General features: G+C 34.2%; 2 protein-coding genes across 2 annotated transcripts; both read right to left on the reverse strand.

The window, feature by feature from the left end:
• Positions 1-83: 83 nt before the first annotated feature.
• LOC137838182 (uncharacterized) lies at positions 84-4,018 on the reverse strand. The gene is made up of 2 exons (XM_068647433.2): positions 1,109-4,018; positions 84-801 (listed from the first exon to the last, which is right to left on the reverse strand). Exons 1-2 carry the CDS (start codon positions 3,705-3,707, stop codon positions 383-385), a joined length of 3,018 nt encoding a protein of 1,005 aa, XP_068503534.1. The 5' UTR covers positions 3,708-4,018; the 3' UTR covers positions 84-382.
• Positions 4,019-8,244: 4,226 nt separating this feature from the next.
• On the reverse strand, positions 8,245-9,263 carry LOC137838183 (mitochondrial import inner membrane translocase subunit TIM17-2). Its single transcript, XM_068647434.2, has one exon. It carries the CDS (start codon positions 9,119-9,121, stop codon positions 8,519-8,521), a length of 603 nt encoding a protein of 200 aa, XP_068503535.2. The 5' UTR covers positions 9,122-9,263; the 3' UTR covers positions 8,245-8,518.
• Between the last annotated feature and the right edge of the window lie 518 nt (positions 9,264-9,781).

The following is a 9,781-nucleotide window of genomic DNA, read 5'->3' on the forward strand; positions in this document are numbered from 1 at the left end:
AGGAGTCACTCGGAGTAACCCAAAATTGTAAGAACAGAAATTAAAGTGAGAATGTCTTCATTTTGGGAAAAAATTCCTCATAATTATCAAATGATTTTAAGTTTATTTGATAATATTGATAACTTTTGGAGTTCAAACTCAAAAGAGCATCTGCTAAAAATCTTGGAAAATGCAGATTCTACACTTGAGCTACAATAGTATAGAAAAAAAAGGATGAAAAAAGAAGAAGGAAACAAATAAAGAAGCTATAATAGTTGTAACTCTACCACTCTACCATGTTTTAATACTACAACATTACACTTTCTCCATCTAGAACCATGTTTAGCCTGTTCTAAGTTTTGATGAGGACTATTATCATTGTTCATTAGTCACTAATCAATCACTAATCACTATCATTATCACTAGCATCATCCAACCTACTCTTCCATCTAGAATTCTTAAGAAGGGGAACACCATCACATTGCCTAACATTCCCCTCTCCAAAAGCAAAACCTTCTCTTATGGTGACCAATATGTGTAGCACCTCTTTCATGGAAGGCCTATTAGCAGGAAGTGTTGAAGTGCACAAGACCCCAAGTTTGAAAACACTGCACATTTCATTTGTGTAACTTGGATCCATGAAATCATTGTCTAGCAGCTCTTCTATTTTGCTTCCTACAATTATGTGGCGCCATGACCACTCTGCAAGAGAAGAGTGCTCATCACCATAGTTAGCTTCTTTACCAGTTGTCAACTCCAGTAGTACAACTCCAAAGCTGAACACATCAATCTTCTCACTAACTCGTGTTGTTTGAACATATTCTGCAATGCAACAAGTATAGCACATTTTCAGATTACACTTATTTCAATGAAAGAAGAGAGGGAATTTTGAGGCATGTTTACACCTGCTTTCACTTTTAACTGACAAATCTGTATCCTACTTTTAAAGATTTATGCAGAAAATTACTGGAAACAACTTTCAAAATAGAAAATGAATTGAACATAAGATGACAGTTTTGTAAATTAAAGGTGAAAACAGAAAAAACTTGTGTATCATTTCATTGGTATATAAAGAATATTTGTGTTGTGAGTAAGAAAAGCAAAGGATTGATTGGCATGTAATATTCACCTGGAGCCATATAGCCAAATGAGCCAACAACAGAAGACATGGTAGCAAGATCCCCTGGCTTCATTAACATCCTTGCCAGACCAAAATCAGCTATTTTTGCATTGAATTGAGCATCCAAAAGGATGTTGCTTGTTTTCACATCTCTATGAACAATCGGTGGGAAGCAATCATGGTGCATGTAGCACAAACCATGAGCCACCCCAATGGCTATTTTCAATCTCTTTGGCCAATCAAGCACAAAATGATCCATTGAAACTGACACAGTTGATGACTTGCCCTTATTGTGCAGCCACCTATCTAGGCTACGGTTTTCCAAATACTCATACACAAGGAGCATAGAGTCCTCATTGGAGATGCAACACAACAACTTCACAATGTTTTTATGACGAATGTTGCTCAATATTTTCACTTCTGCACGAAATGAGCTCTCTAGCTTTCGGTCTAACTTTCTGTTACTGCAGATCTTCTTGACAGCAATATGGTCTAAACCATCAACCGGGATACGGTATACTGTGCCAAATCCACCACTTCCGATAACATTGTGTTCTGTCATTGATGACACTATGTTTGATTCAGTGAAACTCAGCCTTTGAAAGGAAATGAGCTTCCATGAGTTATCCAAACCATGTTTTCTTCTTCTGAAAAGTTTGATAATCAAGAGTGATATCAACAAAGCCAACAAAAGGGCTACTGCCACCAAACACAGAATCAAAGCAAGAGACCAAGAAGAGCCTTTGGTTGTCTTTTCAAAGCCAACATTGCACAGCCTTAGGTTCAGTACTGGGGTATCAGCACAGAGGCCAGAATTATTCAAAAAGCTCTCAGAATACACAGAATTTTCAAACTCATTTGGAACTCTCCCTGTAAAATGATTAGAGGACAGGTTGAGATTAGTGAGTCTAGGAAGTATTGAAGGAACTTGACCTGAGAATTGGTTTTCTGACAGGTCAAGCTGATTGAGGACAGGTAAATAACCAATTCCATCTGTGATTTTCCCAGAGAGTTGGTTATGGCTCAAATTTAGATTCTCTAGGGACTTCCATGATATTATATCTGATGGAAGTGGCCCTGTGAGCTGGTTATGATCAAGCAAAAGAGTTGTTAGCTTGGGAAGATTTGTTAACTCCTTTGGAACACTACCATTGAGGTAGTTCTCACTTGCTTTAAACACAACCACATTAGTCCATGAAGACACCCCTGTTGGAATCCTACCATAAAACTGATTGTAATCTATCTCCAATCTTGAAATACTTGAGGACAATCTCTCAGGAAGCTCACCACTGAACTTATTATGGCTCACCATGAAATTTGACAAATTGAAAGTCCAAAGACCACTAGGAATGCTACCAGAAAACTCATTACTATAAATTTTTAAATCCTTCAAACTACTGCAGTGACCAAGTGATTCTGGTAACTCCCCATTCAGATGATTACAATAAGCAGATAGATTAAGTAACTGACCATGATAGCATAAATTCTCCGGGAGCTTTCCACTGAAACTATTATTTGCAACCAGAAATGTTTTAAGCTCGGAGTAGCCACCAAAATCAGGAGGAAGAATACCTGACAAGTTATTGAACATGATATGAAAATGTTCTAGAGATGCAAGACGGCCTAAGCTTTGTGGAATCTCCCCTGACAAGTTATTTAGAGACAAACTTAACCATCTTAATTTTTGTAGCTTCCCAAAATCTTGAGGTATTTTCCCTGCAAGATTGTTCTGTGCAAGATCGAGATCAGTTAAATTCAATGCTTCAATCTCACCAGGTATCTCCCCAGAGAGGCTGTTATTGAAAAGGTAGAGTATGCTCAAATTCCTGAGCATGAACAAGCCTTTGGGAATTTCTCCACTGAAATTGCTTCGTGACAAATCCAAGTTCTCCAAAGCCACCATTTCTCCTATGGTTTCAGGGATTTCCCCGAAGAGATTGCAACTGTACATGTGAAAGAACTTCACTTTTTTCAACTGGGTGAGCCCTGATGGGAACTTGGAAGGAGGGAGCACCAAGTTAGAGGACATGTCCAAGAACTCAAGATTGAGCAAGTTGGCAATACTCTCAGCAGGAAAAGTGCCATTAAATAGACAATAGTGAAGTTGAAGAACTCTCAAATGCTTTAACCTTCCAATGCTTGTGGGAATATCACCATAGAGGTTGGTGGAACCAAGATTAAGATGCTGCAAGTTAACCAACTTGTCTATGTCATTAGGAATGCTACCAGTGAACTCATTCCCTTCAAGGTCAAGGGACACCAGCTTGGAACATTTATAGAGAAAAGTTGGGAACTCCCCCGGAATGGAGTTTGTGCTGAAATTAACATGTGTGAGGTTTTTGAGGTCACACAGGAAATTGGGTAGTGTTTGATGGATTCCACTGTTGAACAGAGTTAAACCAGTGACAGAGTCACTGGTGCATGTTATCTCTGGCCAAGAGCAGTGGGAAGTGTTTGAAGGGGTCCAGTGAGTGAGAAATGAAGGGTTTTGTAGGTGCTGCTTTATACGCAGAAGAACTGCATGTTCTTGATCTTGCAGCTGAGTCTGAGAGTGCACACAGCTGAGGAATAAGAAGATGGTTAAATAGTAATAAAATGGTATTGTCATGTGTTTGTGTAGTGGTTTTTTTGAGTTGATTTGCAAAGGAAGAGAAAGAAGACTGAGTCTCTGCTTGAGACTTTTTTTACTTTAAACTTGGACTGAACACTCAATATATGCATAGGACATAGGAGAAGTGTTGATGATTGTTCTGGTATTCTTTACCAACACTGTGGTCCTCTGTCTGGTTTTGTAATAAATTTAACATGGAATGAAACATCTGATGTAGTTACATCATTTGGTTTGGTCTATTCATGTGGATTGTCTTGTTTGTATTTTCCAACTCAAGCAACACGCAATTGTGGAAAGTGGTAGCCTTCAAGTCACATTCAAACAATAGAGAAGTGATAAAATGTCCATTTAATGGAAGACCTTGACTTCAATACACTAGGATGACAAAATAGGTCATTCCGATCCATTTTGATATCTCCAAATCGGAACAAAATAGGTTAGTTCTATCCTTTTTGATCCATCCAAAATAGGATACGTAGGCTAGTCCGTCAAGTTTATACGAACTGAAAATAGTAACCTACCTGTTATAGCATGGATCTGCAGGTTGATTCAGGTTTCAATTTTCTTTTATAAATTTTATTTATTTTAGATCTATTTACTTGGTTATAATCATTTATATCACATTTTGAACAATAAAAATACAATAAAATTAAATCAAATCATAATATTTTAATGAAAGAAAGTTTAATATCTAACAAAATAAAGTAAATATCATCCATATTTCAATAAATCAAATAATATATATAAAAAAATAATGTAAATAATATTTTATATAAAACATTGGTCACCACCAATTTTTATTGCAAAAACATGAAATCTCTCTCTAAACGTGTAAAAAATAAAAAGAATTAACTTATCTGATCAAAATTTTGACGAATTCAAAAAGTTAACCCATCCTCGGTGGAGGAAGAACCCCATTTGTCATACATACATGCATCCTAGACAGAAGCATCTTTGCTTTTCACCAATCACAATTTGATTGGACAATGAAGTTTCAAATGGGTTGTTAGTCAAGAAATCCAGCCCAAGTAACATGGTTTGCAAGACTTGTGGTGTGCATGAGTCATGATGTGATGTAGGCTAATCTTGTGATTGCACTCTAATATGTATCATTGAGACATTGCCGTAGAAATATTGCTAAACCTTGTTCATTTTGTTTTTGTTTGTTTTAGATTCAGGTTGCGTTTCAGACACACTAACTCACAAAGTCACCAAAACTTCCACTCTTTCATACTTTCACAAAACTCATTCTTCCAATAATTGAGTAAGAGACTAACTCATCATACAACTTTTTACACTATCCACAAATGAAAAGTTTATCATTTTTGAAGTTTTTTTTATAAAATAAATATGAATCACTTAAGTGACAATACAACCTTATACATATTAACTGTTATATTAAAAAAAAATCCAATAACTTTGTTAAAATCAGTCAACTTAAAATCAACTATAGTAGCTGAAAAACAATACCACCAAATCTTCATACACAATCAAAAACTAACATAAACTTTAAATCGACAACAAACAAGTCAACGGATCAAGACATCAATAAAATAAAAATTAAAAAAAATAGGAAGTAACCCAAAAAAAATATTTAATTAAATAAATAAAAAAAAATTAGAAATATAATTATTTCTATGTTCCAAATTTTATCAATGATTATAACCCAAACACCTTTCAAACTAGGTTATAAGATCATATTGATTCTTGTGCAATGATTTGTGTAGTAATCATTATCCAGAGAAAAATTTGTGATTAAACATTCTTCTACTTATTTTTTATTATATGAATAAGAATAAGATAAGATAGTGGCACTTAACCCAACTAAATCCCACTCAACTTATGAGTGTATGTAATTTATGATTAGTGAAGTGAGTGAATTTTTCAAAATATTGTTCTTCTGCCACTGAGAATGAAGTTTGACCATGTCCAACGTGAACAACCCAACCCACTGACCCCAATGAAGATTATTTTATGAAATAAATTTTGACTACTAAAGACTACAAGATTTGCATAAAGATGCACTTTAAAGTTGCAACATATATGGAGTTAGAGGGTGAAAAAGAGGGGGGAAAAAGGTAAAATAAAATTATTTAGATTAGGAAAAGGAGAGGAAAAAAAATAGACAAAATTAGTAAAGCATTTGTGTTTAATTTTATTGATGTGATAATAATATATAATCAATTATGTGTTTATTGGAGTATAATTGATTATGAATGTGTGTTGTTTGTCTATATCAACATAGAAGACATGAACAATAGTAGAAAGTACGATCATTTGAATTGAGATCATTATTTTAAAAATTGAAAGGAAGAGACAAAAAAATGGAAAAAAAATTTGTAAAATATTAATTTTTTTAAATTAATATACTTATAATTTAAAAGTAATTTATTTGAAAAGTAAATTTTAAAATATATATTAGAGTTAAAAAAAATTATTATAAAATTTAATTAATAAAAATTATATTTTAAAATAATAATAATAATAATAATAATAATATATTAAAATAAACCACTTTGCAAACTATTAAAATCTAAATTATTTTATTTTATTTATTATTTAAATATTTTTACTTTTATTGTTTATAAAATAATGTATTTATTGATAACTTATTAAGTATATAATCTACCCCTAATCGATTATATATCTACGTTTTCTTACGGATCTTGATCTAAATTTGTGAGGAAAGTTTAAAGAGAATTTTTTTTTTCATTTTGTGTGTTTATTCTCTCATTTTATGTATTTCCCTTTAATTCGTTGTTAACAGTTTCTTCAGAGATTCCTTGGTATTTAAGTAACCTGGAACAAAGAGAGATTAATATTAACTAATTATTATGAGAATAAACTCAAAACTGAAAAGAAAAAGATTGAAGTGATTGTAAATACTGTATACCCTTTTCATGTTCCTTATTTCATAATTCATACATTGATATTTTTTTAAAAATAGTGTTAAGATGAAATTCAAAATAAGATAGTTTAATTATTTATTTTATAAAGGAACATTTAAAATTCGTGTTTTTTTTCAACCAAGCCAAAACATGTCCACTGTTATATATTCAAGAATACACACTTAGCATCCCAGTTACTCATGTTTTGCATTTCACGTTTACTCAGGTTTAATCACAGATATAAATATAATTAATTTTGTCTTATGAATGATTAAGATTTTAAGAAAAGTTATAAATAATTATTATATTTTGTTAATCACTTCATGAAGTTAGCTAAACATCTAAAGTTATGATTAACTGTATCTAATAAGTGATTAAAAGTAAATAATTGTGTATGATTAGATACAATTATCAGCTTGCAATTAATATTATCATGAGGTTATAGAAACAGACAAATTGAGTCATATCTATAAATTTATAGACATGAGTAACCATGTTTTCAAGTGTTCAGTAAACAAAATTTGAGTGGGTTGATCTTTATACAACAAATGAATTGATGATTATAGATTTATAATGCCATTAACATCCACTAGCTGGCATCAAGGAGAGGTTTCTTACCTTAAACAATTTGAACTTCTTTTGTGTTTCTAACTTTTTTTCCCAAATGGACTGTTACATTGCAGCTAAATAAGATGAGTCAACATGTTCAAATTTCAAAATCGTTCTACAATTGTAATCTTGAAAAACTATTCTGTGATTTTATTTCAAAACCAAATTGAATTGTGCAATTTTTTCAGGATCCAAATTGAGTGTTACTCTAAAAAGTAATTAAACTAGCTGAGGTTCATAACACCATCCAGCCAGTGCGCCTTATACACATAAACACCAGAGTGCCAAGCAAACACTGGTGAATTCACCATGAGCACTAAAACCATTGACCAATGCTACCGGGAAAATATGCAAGTAAACACTTGCACCACCCCAAAAAAAGGCAGAATAAAGAACACACATTAGAGATCGTTTGACTCTTGGTTCATACTGAACTTTTAAGAGTCTCCAGTGAGAGTGTTCTAGATCATGAAAAAATAGCAATGTCCCCAAGCTAGAAAAAAAATATCAACAATAGTAACTGACAAATCATGACAAAACCAATATAAAGAACAGGAAAAATGTGGTGGATACAGTAATAAAAGAAACAATTGGGAATAATATGTCCTAAATGTTGAAGATTCATCTCATTCACAGTATTTTATAAAACAGCAAAGAACTCCTGTTTCCAGCTAGCTAAAGGAGACGTTTAAATGCTCAAATAAACCACCATGCTTACAATTTCACTGAACTCACAAGTTCACACCAACCTTTACCTTTAAGACTCTCCACCAATGATCGTATTATCAGGCGTGAACAAATACTAATATATGCAGAACATAAAAAATCTAACACGAACATGTCATGACAAAAAACTAAAATCCAGGAACATATGGACACAAAAAGAAACCATAAAAATCTAAATACAAAATATTGAATATTGAAGAATGAGGTGTTGTCCCATTCTGATGAGTATTTGTCACTTGTGGGAAGGTATACGAAAATGTCTTCTTCCCCCAACCAAACCAAAAATCATAAAACAGGACCCTCACTCAATCTGTGAAGAACTTCTATTTTCATTTAAAGTTAAGCATTCAAAACAAAACCACCATTGTTACACTAGTAGCTCTATCTGGTAACATTTAAAGTATTCCAATATAGATTAAGAAAATACAAAGATAAATATGATGAAAGCCTACCACTACACTTACATTACACATTATTCTGAGAAAAACAAGTACCAAAATCATTGTATGATAGAACTTTCAATAACGAAATCAATAGTAACTTCTCAACTCAAATCACATGTCCCTATAGACCAAACCTCATTGCTTACTTATATTCAAAATTGGGCACAGGGGGTGCATCAAAAGTCTCAAGAATCTTCGTTTCACTTCCACCGGAGGTGGAAGCTTCGTCTTTCTTCCCTCCGCCGAACAACCCACCGATCCACCCCGGCGCCGCCGCCTCCGGTGGCGGCGGCTGCGGCTCGTCCATCATGATGGGCATAGGCTGCTGCGCGCTGAGGAACTTGTTGAGCATGATCCCGGCGCCCTCTATGAGGGCGAGGAGGATGCCGCCGAAGGCGGCGGCGCGAGCGGAGGCGGGGAGGCCCTGGCGCATGGCGAGGAAACCGCCGGTGGCGGCCCCCGCAACGATGGAGTTCCAGGGGTCCTCCTTCTGGCGCGTGTAGACCATGGTGCAGTCGAAGGCCGAGAAGAGGCCGCCCCAGACGGCGAAGCTGCCGCCGACGCGTGGGGCGTTGAGGCGCACCGCCTGGGTGGCGCCGATAAAGCGATTACCCTTGGGTGAGTTGTAGAGACCCTTGAGGAAATGGAAGGCGGAACCACCCACCGCTCCCATGCCAAACGCGCCGCCGATATCGTCGAGGATGCGATCGGGGCACGGTTCCCGCGACGTCTCCGGTGTTCCCATGGGGTTTCTCTGTTAATCTAGGGTTTGCTTTGGTGCGTGAGGTGCACGCGCGTGCGTAGTTGCAGAAATTTCTCTGCCTAGGGTTTGGTCTGATGAAGAAGAAGAAGCGAAATAGAGAAGCAATTTGTTTACGATACCTTTCTTCTTCTTTACTCTATTTCCTTTTCAAACATTTTTTTTTTCCATTATTCTCAGATTTTTTGTTTTGTTAAATTTAGGTTAGAAAAATAATTTGATTTATTATTATATTCAGATTATGGAATTCACTATAAAAAAAATATTAATTGTATATATAATTCTATAATTCGTAATGTCACTGTTTTGTAATGTAAATTTTGTAGTTATAACAATGAAATCAAATATTTCATAACATAAAAAAAGGAACTAAGTAAAAAAAAGATTATTTATAATACAATTTAAAGTTATGGTTTTAAAATATAAAACTGTAATTTAAATTTATGCAGACTAATTTTTTAATATAGTTATAAATTTAAAATATATTTTGGAAATGTAATTCAAATTGTGAATTATACACTGCATTATAGAAAATAGACATATTTTAAATACTTATTATTTTCGATGAATAAATTTAATATTAGACATGGTTGATGTGGGTGTAGGGCAGAGTGTGGGGGTGTATGAAGTAAAAGTTCAGATTAT

The sequence above is a fragment of the Phaseolus vulgaris genome, chromosome 4 (genome assembly GCF_051622355.1).
Source record: "Phaseolus vulgaris cultivar YP4 chromosome 4, ASM5162235v1, whole genome shotgun sequence".
NCBI classification, from domain to species: domain Eukaryota; kingdom Viridiplantae; phylum Streptophyta; class Magnoliopsida; order Fabales; family Fabaceae; genus Phaseolus; species Phaseolus vulgaris.